Source organism: Cyanistes caeruleus, chromosome 1, assembly GCF_971803275.1.
Source record: "Cyanistes caeruleus chromosome 1, bCyaCae1.hap1.1, whole genome shotgun sequence".
Lineage (NCBI taxonomy): Eukaryota > Metazoa > Chordata > Aves > Passeriformes > Paridae > Cyanistes > Cyanistes caeruleus.
The window spans coordinates 22054493-22074215 of NC_141701.1; the positions used below are offsets into that span (position 1 = coordinate 22054493).

Genomic DNA, 19723 nt, shown 5'->3' on the forward strand with positions numbered 1-19723 from the left:
GAAGTTTGCATTCCTTTAAGCTTTGATCTACATGACATCAAGAATCCTACAGTTTGAGTATTTGTCTACCATTTATATTATTAAGATCTATCTCCTTCTCACTATATGGCTACTGAACGCTTTGGAAGTCACAAAAAATTTCCTTTTCTCTAAGGTGAACTTAGTAGTAGCCGAATAAAAAAAGCCTCTTAAAATGTTCTCATCTGTGAGTTTAAACTTCACAGTGATTTGACATTTAAATTCTGTTATTCATCAGCACTTCACAGCAGAACTTGATTTGTCTAAATGGATTTGAAAGCCCACAAGTGAAGAAAATCAGAAAAACCTGGGTTTGAATATCAAAAGATTGTATGTGAAAAGTATTTTTACAGGCTGCACGTACCCGTTTTATTGATCAATTAAATTCTCCCAGAATGAATTTTTCTGAGACCATATATGAAAAGCCAAACCCCCCCCCCCCCCCGACACTTACTGATAAATGTCTTTTCTGAGCACAGCTCTACTAAGAGGGTTGTCAGCCTGGGGAGCCATAGAGACAGATCCAATCTTGAGAACCAAAGTGTCTTCTTTAATTGATGGATTAGCTGTAGTTAGGAGAAGAAAAAATATGTGTTTGATTTAAAGTCAAATGCACATAGCAGGAACACTGAAAAGCAATTTCTTTTAAAAATGTACATAAGAATGTTTGCTAAGGATTCAATTTTGCACGGGAGCAGCATAAGATCAATAGCCCTGCTGTGATACATAAAAACAAAACTATTGTAATTTCATTTCCCCAGAGTTTTATCACACCACTGAATCCTTGTCTGTGACTTCTCATTCTCTCTGACACTTTTTTTTTTTTTTTTTTGGGAGGGGGAGGTTTATTCCAAAATTACTTTAGACATTTTATCACAGATTCTTTGTGATCTGTTTGTTTCTACAAAAACTATTTGCTGAAATACAAGCATGTATACCACTCTGAATTGTGCACCCTTTTTATTATGGGCCTGTATCTTTAGATGTAAAACATTACAGGATATCACAGCATAACCATCCTGGTAGCATTTGGAATCGCCTGCAACACACATGAAAAGTTCAAACACAAGGACTGAAACAAGAGAATCTGAAATCTGACACATATACAAAGAACAAGATGTAATACTGGACAGTAAATTTCACATCAGTAACAAAATTATTCCAAGAAGAAAAATCTCTGCTTTCCACTTATCTTCATAATTTTCAAATTTCAGCCACATGTAAAGTTTCTTAGTTTTAAAAGCAGTGGTCATATTAGGCAGAAAACCAAAGTTCTGCCCAGAAATAAAATAGCACCATATTTTTTGTAGAAAGCTAACTCTGTCAGCAGGCATAGACAAAGCACTTGGATAAGGTTGTGCTCAGAAGACTCCAAATTAACTAGGGAACTGAAGCACGTGTGATGCAAGTTCAAAGAGTTCATCATCTGAAGGGAAATGGTTCACTGCAACACCTGTGTGAGATGTAACAAGGATGCAACGATACCACACCTGCTCCCACATCCAAGGAAGTTCTGCAAGACTCATATGTGAGTTTTGAAAACAAGATTGCAGTAGAAGATAGTTTAAATATTTTACTGAAGTGTGAAATGCTTGGTCTGGTAAGAATCAGCAAAATCTCTAAGTTTAAAAAAATGGTTTCTTCAGACCCAATAATGTCTTGGTGAAAAATACAGCATGCTTCACAGCTAAATACATATAAAGACATGTATATTTCTAAACAGATCAAAGAAATCACAGAAATTCTAATATGATATTTTCAAACTATTGCAGGAAATACCCCAGTAAATATGTGGCAAAGTGGGAACACAAGCTCTGATACCCAAGTGTACAAATTTACAAATCAGACCACACACAACAATCTATTTAGAAGAACCTCATCTACTTACAAAGTAAAGACAAAGCCTTTAGGCCCCCAAAGCAATGAACAAAACTATTTACAAATGGTTTGGTTGCTAGAAATAAAATACAAGAATTAAGCTGATGAAAAGCTCAATTTTTTGACTAAATCTGAACTCGTATTTTCAAGAATAAGTTAGGCAGTGTACTAAGTACTAGAATACTGCCACTGTACACTTAGGTGTTGGGTATTTCCTTTCCAACACTCACATAAGAAAATGGAGTGATGGTATTAAATATACATCTGATTATAACTGCAACTTAATTAGGTGGCAGATGCCTTATTCTTGGGAATTATTAAGTGGTTCTTAGTAAAATACATCTTAGGCTAAGAATTTTGTCTCTGACACTTAGCAAAGCAAAATAAACACAGGACTACATATAACAATCTCTATTGTGTTAAGTATTTTAAGAGGTTTTTCCAAGGCTGGGCATGGACCTTTTGTGTAGAGTTTACTGTAGGTCAATAAGTAAGTCAATTTTAAATCAGAAAGAATCACAGACATTAATATAATCATTTGGTTTCTAAAAAGTCATATGAATTCATCACATGAATTAACATTTCCATTCATTAACCCATGCTTTTCAAAATATGGGAATAATGTAGTAAACAATCACAGTCATTGCAGGTATTAAAACATTTGAGGGGAAAAACATCTATGCTACATTTCAAAAAAAATTACAAATTAACTTTCAATGTGATACTGTACATGTATTACTTTATACCTACAGCATAAGTATAATCTAGGAAAATCTTATGGAATTAAGCATAAAGATACTGTTCACAATCTCATTTGGTTTTATCCACTCATCTCAGTCATCTTTTTGCTGAGCTAAATACATTATGCTCTTTTAATCCTTCTTAAAAGCCTCCTTGTCTAGCACTTAACGTTTTTGATACTTTTCAGCACCCTCTCTACTTTTATCAATACCCAGTTTTACAACAGAAAGCAAATTGTACATGATATTCCAGCATTGCCATATGCTGAAGTACAGCTACCTCCCTTATTTCTTTTCCCTCAGTCCTCTGTGATCCTGAAGCTGTTTCCCAGGACAGTATCTCCAGTCCTGAAGACCCAGTTTGTGTAAACTGTTTCCTTGATTTATAACTTTAGCTTTGGAATATTTTCTGTATTTTCTACAAGCAGTAGACATAAGCACGGTAACACAGATGGATGGCCCCAGGAAATTTTTTGCAACATTTGCTGATGATAGCAGCAATGGTTTTAGATTTATTTTCAGGTTATTAAACACCAGTTTCATTTACTATTCCCAATTGATGATATTTTGTGGGATTTTTTTTAAATTTCTGGTTAGCCATTTTTAATTTATTTAACATTTCCACAGAGACAGTATGGGGATGTATTTAAATTAAACACCATGAGACAAAATGTCAAACTCCATAGAAAAGTCTAAGTTTATCATATCTTCGCAAACATTTTATCAACTAAGAATTGGAACCACACTGAAGAATGGAAATCAGATGGTTTTTAAAAGTCTAATTTTCCATAAAACCGTATTTATTATCATGTAACAAATATGCAATTTTTTATTAACTGAATCCTGTAATATTTTTTCCCTTATGTTCTCCAAGGGAGAACAATAAAACTACCTGTCTTAATTTTATTTGAACATTACACTTTTCATATTACTAGATAAACCTTCAGCTGTCTAAAACCTGTTCTTGCAAGGTGTGTTAAAAATTAGCCTCAGAAGACCAAGATCCCTGAGCACAACTTGCTTAGCCTGACTGATTTGAAACTTTAATCTTAAGTGAGGAGGATGTTACAGACCATATGTCATGACAGACTTCAAAGTAGAGAGTCATGCTCATGTGACAAGAATATATCACTTCTACAAATGCAAGATATACATTTATTCAATGTGCTGCCTTTTCTTTTTCACTATCAACAAATTTATCACGTCCTTTACAGTGATTCCTGATATTTTTCTCCTAGTATGTACAAAAAAGAGTTGCTGTTGTCCTCAAACAGCCAGATGTGATTTTTTTCTGTCTTTACAACTTCTTATCAGTTTTTTGCTATTTACAATTTTTACTTACAGTCTTCTGCTATGCAGTAGTTCTTGTTCCTACTTGTTATCCATTGTTTTCATATATTTAGTTACCTTTACTTCATCCCTGAGTAAGTGTGGACTGTTAGCCAGAGCTTGAAACACCATCTGATGTATTAACAAGTCAAACTCAGAGAAAGCAGCATTGCTTATTGCCAAGGATAGAATGCTGCCCTCAAATGTACCACAAAAATAAATGTTAATTGGTGCTGCTGCAAAAGCCATGCAACTAAAATACTATAAAATTGTGTGGGTGTAGTCATGCATGCATGTATGCAAATTCCTCAGAAGAAGAAACATGATTTTGATTATTTCAGTGTTTGTCTACCACAGTTCATTGTGGAAGTTGGAAGTTAACAACAGATTTGTTTTCTGGTTTTTTTTTTTTAACTATACATGTAAAGTCACAATTACTCAGAGTTGGGGGGAAGGATTGTTTTTGTAGCTATCAGTATGCACAGGGTATGAAAAGCAGACAACTGACTAGAAGAGAAACTAAAATAATTTTTCAGCTTTTACTGCAGGGATCACAAATTGAAACACACAATTTATTGGACTGAAAATCTCTCCTAGTCAATAAATGATAAATGAGGATCTTATGGAGGCATAGCTCCAGAAGACATAACACTCTTCTGACCTAACAGAACAGAGATGTGGGTCTTATTCAACTCTTGCTCATTATTGTTTCTAATTCCTATTGTTCTTGAAGACAATAAGCAGGAGAAGAGAAGCAATTTATTTCACGTTCATAAACAAATGAGACTTTGGGAAAATCTGGGGTGAAAGAAAAAATGAAAGAACAGTACCAATTTTCATAGTGATGCTATTTCAGAATTTTCCAATGGAAGAGTGTAGCTGGCTTTCTTATTAATTAGGATAATCTTTAGCATTTTGCTTTAAAAGTACACAGTTTTTCTTCCTACATTGACTGCTTAACCATGGCAATTCTGTTCCTTGCAGGCATTCTTACGCAAGAAACAGTAAAAAGATCTGGTTTTATAATTTCTTTTTAATGAACTATACAGCTACAGAGCTACAAAAACATAGTTTTACAAAAGATTTCCTTGACAGCATGCCCTAGAACTCCCTTCCAACTAGAATCATAATTCTTTCTTGCCAAGACAGCTAGTCTAATTTTATCTTCCTGTGTTTTCAGCAATCCCAGTTGGAAAATTGTAGAGGATGCTGGCAAAAAAATGATCTATGTAAATTCTCACTGTGTGCATTTCTTGTTATTAGGTTATGAGAAAAATCTAAAGACTATACTCTTAGGATTATAGTATGTGTTGTACTTAATGGTAAAAAAAGTGCTCCATACCTACAGAACTTGTGTAAATGTATCATGATACTAGTAAAACACTACTTTCTTATAATCTCAAGAAGAATTGTGAGAAGTGAATGTACTATTAGCTGTTACATGGTCTAATTTTAACATCAGCATCTCTATTTATATATGAAGATTGTAATAGGGATGGAAATGTATATTTACCTACAAGGGGAAAACAAGATCTTAGAGAAGAAGTATTATCCATCGATCAAATAGCTATTTATGAACATCTTACACTACCAAAACCCTGTAAATACCTGAAAGCCCCTTGCACAAGAGAGCTGGAATAGCTTCAACTAGAATGCTAAACTGCATCATCTGTTGGGCATCATCCACAAGGTACATTTTAATAATATTTTCCAAACTAAACTATATACTTTGCTTTTTTCCAGGTGTCTATGTCCACAAGAGCTAAGGTTCCCTGATTACACTCCACTGCTAGAACAGTGTCTATGGAACACTGCACTGATACCAGTGTAATGAAAGCTGACACAGCATCACCACTGCAGAACTGGGTTAAGTTCTCTTTCCACAATTTTTGACCAGTCTTTATAATCACATTTTAAATGCAGACTCCATAGGTACCAAAGTATGGATCAAATAAATAGCTAAAGGAAATTTTGAGCAAATGTGCAGAGAAGTAGCATGAATATTAGACGATAGTTCTAACTCTGTTAAAACTGAAGCAATCGTCAGTGATGTAACTAGAAGTATTTGTCTATAATACTGAATAGCAAAAAAATCTCTAATAAAAAACACTGTACCTTCTGCAATATGATGATCTTCCTCGTTTTTAGGAAAGAAGACTCTTATTACTCCTGTGTTGATATAAATCAGAGGCAAGTTGCGGGAGGTCAGAGCATGAGTCCTCATTGGCTGGCCTGGTGACTTCCTTTTCTCCTTTTGACTTCTTGGCAACCTGGCTTGAAAAATGCTTGCAATTGCATTTAGCAAAGGAAAACAGAGAACCACATCAAAGGCCTGAGCAGAGAGAAGGATCTCATGGAGAAAATGAGGAGAACCATCAGTGTGACCTTCTGACAGCTTATGGAATGTTCTTCGTTCGTTTCTTGATATCAGTTTGTGCCGGACATTTTTTGTCACAGCTTTGGTATAAGTGAGAGAAAGAAATCCATGTTGCTGGTGTGAACCATCTAAAAGTTTTGCAGTTGTCTGTTTCAAGGAAAAATAAATAAATCAACTGCTGCAAAAATCTACACGTAACATTCATTTTTTTACCATATTTCTGGTTATTTAGGATTCTATATTTTTTAGTAGCTTTCTACAGCAAAAAAAAACCAAAACACCTTTCATTTTTTGTATGCACAGCTTGTCCACATTTCTCTGCATTGGGTCATCCAAAACTATGAATTTCTGAACATGTTTTTCCTTTCTAATTACTTATGTTTCATGAAACTCACATCTAATCAGTAAAAAAACCAAAACATTTATTTAAGCAACTAAATTTACCAAATCTTTCTGATATCTTTTAATATAGTTATATATTTTGATTCCTCCTTCATTTAAAACATTTGTAGATCCCACTCTCCTTGCATTGTTCCTTCTGTAGGTGCAGACACAACAGCTGTTAAAATACCACTCGGGTGCTAAGATAGCTTCACCACATCCCTACAGGGTGTATAAACCACCCAAAGACACATAAATAAGTATTGAACTGGTCTTGCTTCATCATCTCTGAGTATTTAATGAAAATAGCTGTGCCACATGCTAAAGCACGTAATTTCATTATACATTGCACTGTACTTTAAAAAAAGCAGATCCCTTTACTTAAGACAGATTTGTCTTGCTAAAGGTGACAATTTAATGCTTAGCTCCCACAAGATGTATAGGACAGTTTCCATATTACCTTCAAAAGTTTTTTAGTCATTAATTTACTATAAAAACTGAAACAAACAGAATAAGAGAAAGTATTTCAAATCAGATTTCATGATGAAAATAAATCAGACCATCCAGAACTTTCACTAACATAAAATAATTCCATAGACCCATAGATAAAGAGGCCAATGTCATAACACAAAGTTCTTCAGGGATAAAGAGAGAAGAAGAAAATGGCTAAAATATCTCACACTGAGATATTCTGAATCAGCAAGGAATCTTCCAAGCCTTTAAAAGAAAGACTCAAATATGGAATTATTAATTGTTGCATTATCATAATTAAAGAAACAATTTTATAAGGCTGCATAATGATATACTGCAGTAATACCAAGTACTTAAATCCCTAAGTAGATATCAGAATTACACTAAAAAATGCAGCATTTTCCACTGGCTTTTATATATTTGGCTTTCAAACATACTGTGTGTGCTCACTTCTAATAAAAACGAATCCCACTGACTTCAGTGGTGTGTTGTTATGTACAGGGTTGTGAACCATCACCCCTTGTTCCCTTATCTACGAAAAAATGGCAACTATTACTAAAGGATAAAGCGGAAATAACACAAATTACATAATTAATATAAGCAAGAAATATATTCTGTACAGAAAAAAAATATAAATTAGATGACAAGATATTAATTTAAGGGGTTTTCTTCTTTTTTTGCTGGCATTTATTAGTGAAAGTTCTGTATTCAAAATTTTAAAAAAAGATTCTTACAGAGGGAAAGAAGCCAGAGAAGTTGCTGAAAGGATCCTGCTTGCTGATAGGTCGAACCAACAAGGTACGTCTGTTCAGCTTGTCAGTACAGGAAAGGAACACACCTCCATATTCCCCCAGAGACCAAGAATCTTCCCCAAGGCTTGAGGTAATGAATGAGGCATGGAAGACAGGAAGAAACAAAAAAGAAACAAAAATAGTTGCTATAAGCAAAAAAAAAAAATTGTTTACATTTAGCTTGCATGTTTCGCTGTAACTTCAAGATAAACCTATGCCCTAACTTCAAGATAAATCTTTTCCTAAAAAGGCTGAAATTCAATCAGATCAAATGAAAAGGGAGATTAAAAAAGGTAACTGCAAAATTTTATGTGAAAGGACAACCTACAGCAAGCGGTCAAGACACGTGAGAATAAAAGTAAAATCCTGCATGTAGAAAAGAGACTTACCCTGGATTTTCAGCAGACCGCTTTAATATAACAAGGAGGAGAAAGATTACAAGAACAAATATGCTGTGAATGTAAAGCTGTACTCATATGTTACAAAATCAGTACTATTTAGAAAAAAGTATTTTTTAAGTGTTAAAATGTGCCTTATACTACAGTTCTTGTAATCATTCTTTTTAACATACAGGAGAACAAAGTAAAGTAATTTGCTTAAGAATAGTCATTCAGGAAAGCACCTTAGTTTACTACAGAAATCTCACCAAAAGTTTTTCTCTGCATTGTAGAAAAATTCCTTCAAAATGTCCTGACTGCCAATCTCCCCCTGGCCTGGAAGACAGAAAGTTCACCTTGTCTATTCTCTGCTTTTGGTTTTAGTTCACAGAGATTTACACACAGGAAAGGTACTCCAAATAGATTAGAAACTGTAAATGAGAACAGTGACAATTTGGCAAGTGGAGTAAGTTTTGAATTTGTTGGGGTTTTTAAACTTTGTTTGTTTTCCCCAAAGTTTGTTAAGAGGAGCTGGCTACTGGGATTTCACAGAATCATAGAATATCTTGGGTTGGAAGAGACTCACAAGGATCATCAAGTCCAACTCCCAGCCCTGCTTAGCATCATCCCCAAGAGTCACACCATGTGCCCAAGAGGATTGTCCAAATGCTTCTTCAACCCCATCAGGCTGATGCTGTGAACACTTCCCTGGACAGCTGTTCCAGCGCCCAACCAGCCTCAGGGTGAAGAAGCTTTTTCTGATATCCAACCTAAACCTTCCCTGATACAACTTCAGGCCATTCCCTTGGGTCCTGTCACTGGTCACCAGTGAGATGGGATCAGTGTCTGCCCCTCCTCTTCCCCTCATGAGGAAGCTGTAGACAGTAATGAGGTCTCTCAGGGTCCTCTACTAAGACCAAGTAACCTCAGACCCTGCTCACATGGCTTCCCTTCAAGGCCCTTCACCTTCTTTGTTGCCCTCCTTTGGATGCTCTCTGGTAGTTTAACTTTCTTATACTGTAGTGCCCAAAACTGCACACAACATTCAAGGTGAGGCTGCCCCAGTACAGAGCAGAGCAGGACAATCCCCTCCCTTGTCTGGCTGGTGATGCTGTGCCCAGGACATACTCCACACTCCTGCATTGTGACAGGATTTTAAAACATTTAAAAAAAAAAAACAACTATAAAATTTAATTAGCAAATATTATATATACAAACAATAACTGCATTTGTAACTTGGGCAAAAAGACATGGAAAGATTTTTAAGACAGCTCATCAGGAATAAAATCATAAAGAAATGATGGTAACCTTGCTAAATTGATACAAAATCGCCTTCCTATTGTACATAGGGAACAATAAGCATTCAATAAGACCTTGCAGACATTGGTTCCCAAGTCAAAATGATTTTTGCTCCTAAATATTTTAGTTATTTCCAATAGGAAGCTTTTAACTATGTTTTTCCTCTCAAGGAGTAACAAACTGTTCTATTTTCTCTTAATCCCTTCATTCATAATGGAATTTGTTGATCTGTTATGGCAAATGTTACCCTCTCTGATCAAAGACTAGAAGGTTCTCTCTCTGTCAAGGCTGGTGAGTTAATGGCCAATACAAACTAGAAGATGGCACATGCAGTCTGTCTACAGAGACGTGTGCCTGGGTGTTAAGTGACACAGTCATGTTGGTGTAGCATACACAGACAGCAGGACTTGTGATGTGGCAAGGCAGACTAAGCCTAGCTACCAGCCCTGAATGCACATGGTATTGGTGATGTACTGCTTGAGATTAATTACTGAGGTTTTACTCAGGTGTCTGCACAGCACTGTGCCATCTGACACAACAGAGATCACCAGCTTAGCTCTCTTCATTACAAATTTAACTCCTGCTTTGGCACAGCAACAGATGTTTCTGAAAAACTGAGTTGTTTCTCTTTAATGTGTAAGAGTAACATAGCATAAATCATTAAATAATGGTACATCATGACACATCATGAACCAATATTTCAGGAATTTCCCATTCTAAAGTTAAGCTAAATTGAATTATTTTGGTCTAATGGATCAAGAGAGCAGTAAGTGTAAAAAAAACACTGTCTAAAATTTGCAATGATTTCTATATGCTTCTTTGGAATTAGATCTAATTCTGAGGAAACAGAATCATGATTTTTATTACTTAAAAGGTTAAAATAATTTAAATGAAATTGAATATCTACCTTAAATTAAGAATTAAGAAGAAAAAAACCCAAAACACCACCTGCCTTTATCTTTCAGCCTGAAATTAAAGCATCACAACTCACAGGAATTACCTGTTTCTGTAATGGTCAATATTGAAGCTTTCTATTTTACATTTGATTTTGGTATAGACGTCCTGCATATCCACTGAGGCACTGAGATCCTCTAATTCACTAACAATGCAGACTTCTGCAATAGTCAAAGAAAATAAAAATTATTAGTTAATAATCTGAAACTTGAGGGATTTTAAGCAAGAAATATATCTGAGACACCACACTTCATAAATAGGATGATGCTACTTCTACTCAGAGTTTTCTCATAAAGCTCTTTTCAAGTGTCACGCTAAAATCCAAACCTCTATACAAATGCATTGTGAAACACATATATGGGGTTTCTAGTTTAGGTATTTATAGCATAATTCCTAGGGAAAAAAATAAAAAAAAGAAAAAATTGCCAATTTTGTTATTTAAAATACAGCTCCAACCCATTACTTCTGTGTTATAGTGTTCAGTAATGTTGATACAGGCTCTGAATAGCTAATAGTGTCCTGTAAAATAGGCTGTGTTGATTGGATTTTAGAACAGTATGTTAGGCAGAAAAAATGCAGAATACCTGTGCCGTTATTTCTAGGATCAGGAGCAAACAATTTTACAGTAATTTTTGGCAACATCCACTGCATCCATAGGCTGACACGTCCACTTGAGACTCCAATATTACTTGTTGTTTGTTCCAACGTAATGGAGTCTGAGAATGGAGAATCATCGCCACCCTGAAGAGAATCACCCTATGAAACAAAACCAATAGCTGAGGAAAAAATAAGTATTCACCAAAAAAAAAACAACAACAAAATAATTATTCACCACTTCTGGTTTTTTTTCCTATCTCAACTGATATGGATGCACAAACTACAGTACAGAAATACAGATTCCCAAATATTATATTTGAATTAAGCCGTTTATAACACCAGGAAAGGATAAACAAAATATTTTTCCATTTTCTTTGATAGAGATAACAGACTTTGGTGAGGACTAAATGGTAAAACTCTAAGGGTTTATGACAGGTTTCCTTGGCATAGCACACTTGCCTTATTCCCTATTAACTCTACACCATGGAAACACTATCATCCATTTAAAATAAAGGCTAATAGGAATGTTTGGAGATGCAATAGAAAAAGGGATATGGAGGTTTGCACATGTCTGAAAGGCAAAGGAAGGGAACCTGGAAGTACCAAATGGAGAGCCACCCAGTAAGGCTATAACACCTACACTATGTACACTCTGCAATTGGGTTATTTCTTTCCCACTTGTATGTGCTTCCCTGTGATTTATTGGAAAAAAGATTTCAGAAAATATTAGCTTTTTGTAAGAACTGGAAATATTTTATTTGCCACTTTCTAAATACTTCTGTTGTTTAAAAAAAGATTGTCACTTGTAATATTCTTAAATGAAATGTTGACAAATGAGCTTGTAGAAGCTTGTGTGCCATCAACAATCTCTGTTCCTTCCCTAAAATTTTAAGGCCTCAACAAAGACAACACAAAGATTAATGTTTTTAGGGGAAGATGATGACAAATGAAAGCTATACTGGAAATTCTGTTATGTGGGCTTATTACAGCAATGCAGTTCTGAGTATTTACCAGCCAAAGGACCTCATCCTGCTCTTTTGCTGGATCTTGCAGATAGGGAAAGAAAGATGCAAACATGTAACTGCTCATCAGCCCCCAGTGTTTACAGCCTATTAAATTGAATGCAAGGGACACATAAGTCACTAATGTCATCCAGAAGCTACTGAATATTCAGGAGCATCTCTGCTTGTAACTCCACCATGTGTTCCAAGTTTTCTTCATTCAAGCACAAAGAAAGGAAAAAGGTTTAGTCACTTTGATCCACTAAAACCAAGTTGTTTCTAAGATTAACAGACCAATAAACACCCGAAGTCTTATCTTTCATTGAAGGTTTGTGGGATCAGGCATTGTAAATTATGATGAACAACATGTTTGAGATTTATCTAATTAAAAGCCAAGATTATTTCTATGCAAGACACCCCAGAAGGCAGATCTACACAGTAAGCTGTACAACCATTGAAACCATTTTAACTTGTCAGACAAGATTCAGAATGCACTCATTTCAACTTCAGATGTCCAGGAAAGCTTGTTTTCAGAAGCAAAATTAAAATCTGACAGTACTTGCCTCATTCCGCAGTCCAAGGCTGGAATATGCAAGTATGGAAGTTCTGTTACCAATCTATTTTCTGGATGGGTAGGACCTAGCCCAAACCTAATGACATAGCTCATATGGAAGCATTTATGTTGACAAATCACATTTTCATTCAACTCAGGCCTACAATTTAATTATAGGTTTTCTAAACTGTAAGAGAACACAGAGAGAAATAGCAAAGGTACTTTATCTGCATGTAGTAACCTTTGCCCCTGAAAAGCTCAGTGACACCACAATTGAGAAGAAACCATCTACGTTGTCAATAGCTGACTCAGAGAACTTAGTATTCCAGATACTCATTCGTATGAGGAAGGGAAAGCTTGTGCAACTAACCAATGTATGTTTCTAGAAAATAACACCTAAACATGAGACTACAATTCCTGGACCAGCTCAACAGATCTAATATGAAGTGTTGCAATGAAAGTTACGATCAAGTTCACCTTCAATCGTCTATAGTGACAATGCCTTTGTGTTAATCAAAATGCATGAAAGAAAACAAGTATATTTCTATTTCTTTTTATATTTCTTATATAAGGCATTATTGCTCACAGCTCTGAACAGATTAACTGGAGAGCCATAGGTGACCATCTTTTGAAAAACTGTTAGATTCCAGAGGTCCAAAAAGCATTTGCTCCGTATCACGTTCTAAGTGAGCTAACTTCCTTACACAATCCCACCTGAAATCTCTCTCCAAGTCACAGATTTAGCACGACCCTCTTGCTTTTAGTGTTTTGTTTACTTGTCCTCTTCTGTTTTATTCTTACTCTATCTGCAAATTTAATTATTAAATACAGCAGGGCCTGTCTCCTGCTATGTATCTAATAATAATTAATGCCTACCACAGCAGGACATCTCATTGGAGAAACCTCAAATAGCTCACTTCACTATGATGTATCTAACTCCCAAATCAGAGTTCAAAAAAAGTGTGGTAGAACCTGCTAAATTACATGTTCAGGGCAGAGGTTAACTCCTTTCTCACAAACTGCGACTTGTATTTCCTGTTTGCTTCTTGAGCAAAATCCTTCCTGCCTCTTGCTTTTTTTGTCCAGATTCCCATCTCTTAACATTATTTGATAACCATGTCCTCCCAAGATATTTCTTACTGTCTCCACAAAGAGCTCTACTCTCTCCAGTGTCACTTAAATATCCTATGAGGCAGCACTGACAGTGACATGAGAGTAAATCTCTTTTCAACACTGTAAACAAAATTCAGTTTTCTTCAAGGATGCCGGCACTTGTCCTTGGAATGAAAAGGTATGGGGAAAGCAACCTTGGAGAGTGTCAGGCCTGCAAGGTCCTCAGCATCAGAAAGGATGTAGGCAGAGCAGTCACTTCTCCAGTGCTAACCAGTGTTAGAGCTTATTGCTTCTCCTGAAATGGCAGGCTCCAGTAATAAGACAGTGACATAACCCAGCCATTTTGCTGTCCTCAACTATTCCTGTCAACCCTCTGCAAACACTAGCCTGCCTCCTTTCAACTACCCTGCTCACCTGAAAAGCAATGAAAGGTAGGAGTGAAAAATGGATCCTTCCAAAACCACAATGATTTGAGAATCCTATCTCCCATTTTAAAGAGTCTTTATTTGCATAGTCCTCCTTCTCTGAGGACATCAGAGAAGTCTCAACCTATTTCATGACTTGAGATTTCATGCCATGAGAATGGCATTAGCTCTGATTCTTTCAATTTCTGACAATAAATTCCTTTCTATTTGTTTCTTCTGTATAGCATCCATACAGCTCCTTTGACACTCTGCCTTTCAATAACTTTCCACACTTTTGTAATTTGCTTTTGAATGATTGCCCTAAAAAATGATGCTTCAGTGTTGGAGTTTCACTGTGTCTGAGATGACCCTTCTCATCAAACCTCACATGCTCCAAAAAGATGATAGAGTCAACAGTACTTTGGGCAGATCCCTTCAGCAGGGCAGATCTGAAGGAAGGAGCCAGCCAAAGAGAATTTCCCTGTGCCGAGATCTTCAGACGGATTTTGCAAAGTACCAAGAAATAAAAGCCAGTACATGTTTATTTACAGTTCAAGCCAATGTTCTTGACAATGCTGATGTTCTGTGGACCCATTTGTGGCTCTCTATTCCTTGCATTCTATAAAAAGTAAATTTTTTTTATTTTCTTTTTTAATCTAAAGAATTTTTCAACTTCTGTTTGTACTATAAACACTCTTCATTTTGCCAAACTGTAACTTACAAACTGTGACGGAATGGGTGGGAATGAGAGACGGTCTCCTTCTCATATTCAACGACCCCACCCCCCCTCCACAACATGTTCCAAAATGTATTTTGAATGAAAATCAAGTTTGTACTAAAATTTTGGCAGGTCTCTACATTTCTGATAGTTAAAAAAAAAAGAAAACAATAGCTGATTAAACTTAAAGGGGTACACTTGACAGCAAATATGTATTGCCACCATGGTAATTTCTGAATTTTATAACTGGGTTCTTTTCTTTCTGTAATTTAATGTTTTCAGCTGTTTCATGCATTTTTTAGAGCTTTTTTTTCACAGAGCTATTTTTATTTAGTGGTTTGAGTACAAAGATAACTTTACTCTGAAGAAAAGTCACGCTGTAATTTTCCCACACTTCTTCAGGATTATTTTTCTGAAGATATTAAATTATGTACAACGCCTATCAGAGAATCATTCAGTTGATAATTTTGGCACAAGGTTACTTAAACAGTATTTGTGAGATTACAGAAGAATTGCATTTACCCTAGAGTTACAGATACCAACCCAGATGTATCATTGGAAACTGGATGCATAATTTCCAGGGTTTGGAATTCCTTCTACCACAGAGCCTGAAAATCCTACCAAGGGCCTTAACTCACTTGAGCTTCATCTCACCCTACAGTTCTGTACTTGGGCTACTGCATTCCCACCAGTACTCCAGGTCACTTGCCCATACTCCCCCTTGGACTGGCAGCAGCTCAGTGTAGCTAAAACTGGGTTTGGCTGTGGCGGTCAGCAAAGATCTCTTGATAGCAGCCATGGCAGCTGCAGGGCTTGTCAAAGACACCCCCAGCTGCTCAACACCCTGGCCCTGTCAGAGGTGATACGATGCTGCCTCTGCCTACTTCAGTGCTTTAACTTCAACATACTACATACTTTTTTTTTGTAATGAAACCCTGTAAACAGCTGAATTGGCCCATTCCCTTTGTCAGTGGCAGATGCTCCTCTGAAGGCATGTTAATAACATGTTGTATGACTGTCCTTTGGGAGGCAAAAAAATGGAACTGGTTGCATTTCTTCTTAGCCTTCTGTTCATGGTACTGTAACCACAACCATTAGGCAGAGTCAAAGGGCCTGAAAAACTGATGGTCTGCAGTAGCTGACATTTTTTATTTTTTCCCCCGAAATAAGCTCAAATTCACAGTAATTCTTTGCAGTAAAAAACTAATAAACTGAAGTGAGAAGAAAGACTGTGCTCTTGTTTCTCATGAAGTTGCAATTTTAATTTTGGATTTTCAGCACCCAGCATGTTATTGTTAAATATGTTTATGCATTACTTCTCTGCTCCGTTTCCAGATCTACTGAAAAATCAAGCCAGAGTCAGAAACCCTGAACTATTTTCCCACAACTTCTCATGCCAAGTCCTAAAATACACAATTTAATTCTTTACCAATTGTTGCAAATTGACCAATATACTGAGTTTATTTTCTTACCAGAATTTATCTTTGTTCATCAGGAAGATCCAAACATATGAGGCCTTCATCCTTAGCCTGCGTAAAGCTCAGGGATGATCACAGTTTGGCCACACTAATGCTATGCCTTATCAAAATAACTTCTACGTTCTTGCTCAATCACTAAGTTTCCCCAAGGACTAAACACTTCTACCACTGTTTGTACTTAGGTAAACAGTAACAAGTGGCCTGTTGTAGTCTGTACTACCTTACCTTTTCCAAGGCAGGGATGGTAAAAATGATTAACTGTTTCCAGCCTCCAGTATTTAAGCCTCTCACTCATGCTTCCCTGTCCTACCACCACTCAGGCTAAAAGTCAGCATGACTAGATAGCTTTATCCACATCAGACCGTGCTGCTCACATCAAGTTGTCAGCAAGAAAAGAATTAGACACAGCTTAAAATAGAAATCATTCACAAATCACATAAACAAATTACCTTTTTTTTTTTTTTTGCTATTTGATACAAATAGTTGTGCAAGTTTACTTTCTTCTTTTATAGCTAGCCTGTTGCAGCTGAAAGAAGCTTTAAAAATAATCATGTGTCTCCCACAGAGCAAAACACAGTAACTATTAAATCTCTAAATTTAAAAAATCCCATAGATATAGCAGAAAAGCTGTTTTTGTTTGACAGATTTCAAGATTTCAAGGTTCAGAACTACAGAAATATATAAACAAAATACAGAGTCTGATAAAAAACAAACTTCTGGATAATTTCCAAAGTCAAACCTACAGAAATATATATTATTATTTAATCACTCAATTCTAATATTGTCTCTTGTTCACTAATTCACTAAATTTCATTTAGATAATTTAGAATTTTTAGGAGAAGCAATTTTCTAGTTAGTGTATAACATCTGTTGAGAATTCAGGGAAAATTAAATAAATGATGAAGAACACTTTACGAAAGGGTAGGATATGAATACTGAACTTTGACCCGTATTACCAAAACAATCTTGGCAACATATGGATTAAAACAATTACCAAATAGTTTCAATTAACGCTCTAAGTACAACATGTATTCCAAACACTGCTGTCTCTATAGATGATCAAAACCAAATTGTTATTTATAAAGCTGGTGGTCTCCTGACAGTAATAAGAAATTAATTTGATGTGAGGGAAAAACCACTATTTTTGTGACCATATTGTTTTCTTAATATTATTGCTTACCTTCAGTTCTGTATCCAAAGCAGTATTTTTCACAATTGAAATCATGCACACATAGATATACACCAAAACCAAGGCTATTCAAATAATCTAGAAACATTTTAGTGAAACATCTTAAGAACTGAAACTCTAGCTCAAACACTCTTTTAATGTCAGCTGCCTCTTTGGTGGGTGTGGGGGGGTGTGTATATGATGCATATAAAAATTAGGCACTAGCAATCATCATCTCATTTTCTCCAAACTTGGGAATTAATATAAATGATACACAGGGCTAGACCAACCCTGGCCAAATGTTGAATATGTATTGCACTCAGAATCCCAATTATTTTATCACTGCCTATGTTCCAGAACTCTTCTAGGAGATGTCCCTAAAGTTGATGAGGTTATCCTGAGACTAAAAGCCAGTCATCCACATTCTCTCTCTCTCATTCTAGTCTCTCCACATTCTAATACAGTTATGTTAAAAACAAAGCACTGCATACATGTGACACCTTGGTATACCTTCAATTCATCTGATGCATTTCTGACACTCAGCACAAACAAGGTCAACTCACTATTTTAACTTGTGAACCTGACAGGGGCACTAAGAAAACCACAAATACTATGCCTGCACAGTTGCACAGCTTCCTGGGACCGCCCATTCTACTCTATACCAGCTACCTGTGCCTTATGGCTAATGATACTCATGGGTGAAGTTTAACACAGCATTCATGCTGATAAAAGAATTGGACTGCTTTCCTCAGTATGGCACAGGACTCCTCCCCCTGCCTCCAACATTTTACAGACTCAGGTAAATACAGACATTATGATCAGGTACCAGATTGCTCCAGGCAGTTACACGGTGTTGTAAATTAAGGAAGCAGAAATACATAAATCTTAGATCTGAAGATGCATACCCAAATGCTTATGTGACAGAGCTACAAAAGCACTCTGGGACATGGACAGCTGAGACAGGGGAATGGACTGAGCTCCAGGAGTAGTTCATAGATGGCAGTGGTTCAACAGTGGCTGGAAGGAGGTGGGGTGAGCACACGGCTGGGTGCAATGCCAACCTTGGAAGCCTTCATAGCCCAGTACCTCTCCTGGTTGCCAATGCAATCTACACACAGCAGCTCTCTACTGAGCCAGGCATCAGAGTGACTGGCTGACTACTTGGAACGGCTCACAGACAGCACAGGTATCCCAGGTATTTTCAAAACAACACTTACTATTCTACTAATTCTGGACTTAAAAAACAGCTTCTTGACTGGAACACACTAACCACAGCTTTATGACACAAAAAAATATGCATTCACTTCAAAGAGAAACAATACAAAAACCAATAAATATAGGTGCAATACATCAATGGGTCTCTTTTGTTCCACCAAAGTGAGTAATAAAGTATTCTTCATTCATTTACTGGGGCAAAGCTACTTTCCACCTGGACTCTACTACTCTTTTTGATTTTCCTGATTCTTCCTTGACTGCACACCACTACATTTTGTAGGTAAGAACTCACACAACACATTTTTTTATGAAATGAAAATACCTCTGTAGTAGTTCCAATGTCACCAGATGGACTGTATGTGCTGGTATCTGGTGGAATGGTACCAATGCTACTTTTAACTGGAGAACTAGGAGGAGCAGGCCCTGTCATGGTTTCAGTATAGACAGAAGATACAGACTGATATAGAACTCCTTTCCTCTGAATTTTATTCCAAACTTTACTTGTGATCTCAGCCAGTTCGTACAGAAGCTGCACCTAAAGGAAAAAATAAAAATTTTAGCATGAAGCTTTTCTTAATGAGGTGAAGAAAAAATCAGCAAAGTCCTCCACTGAGAGTTATAATATAGCAGAACTGAACTCCTCACCATTTATAATGTTCTAATAAGCAGCTACATTGCAAATAAAGTAATTAGTATCAGTTACAGAATGGTGACTTTGATAAAAATTACCTGTGCTTTGTGCAAACATGTGATACATAGCTCAAAAACATAAGCAATAACATGGTCTTGTATAACTTTTACTAACACAAATTTCAACAAGCAAAAGTAATTTATCATATATTTCATCTGTATAGATACGGT

At 36.2% G+C, this 19723-nt stretch overlaps 1 protein-coding gene across 7 annotated transcripts in view; it reads right to left on the minus strand.

Annotated features, from left to right (window-relative positions):
* Positions 1-19723, minus strand: part of VPS13B (vacuolar protein sorting 13 homolog B) — a 418409-nt gene that overhangs the window by 171209 nt on the left and 227477 nt on the right. For all 7 annotated transcript variants that reach the window (XM_086881610.1, XM_086881633.1, XM_086881628.1 and 4 more), the window contains exons 25-30: positions 19185-19397; positions 11200-11371; positions 10662-10776; positions 7929-8070; positions 6081-6489; positions 473-584 (exon numbers count right to left, since the gene is read on the minus strand). In XM_086881610.1, the coding sequence (XP_086737736.1) occupies positions 473-584; positions 6081-6489; positions 7929-8070; positions 10662-10776; positions 11200-11371; positions 19185-19397 (1163 nt within the window). The remainder of the gene's footprint in view (positions 1-472; positions 585-6080; positions 6490-7928; positions 8071-10661; positions 10777-11199; positions 11372-19184; positions 19398-19723) is intronic.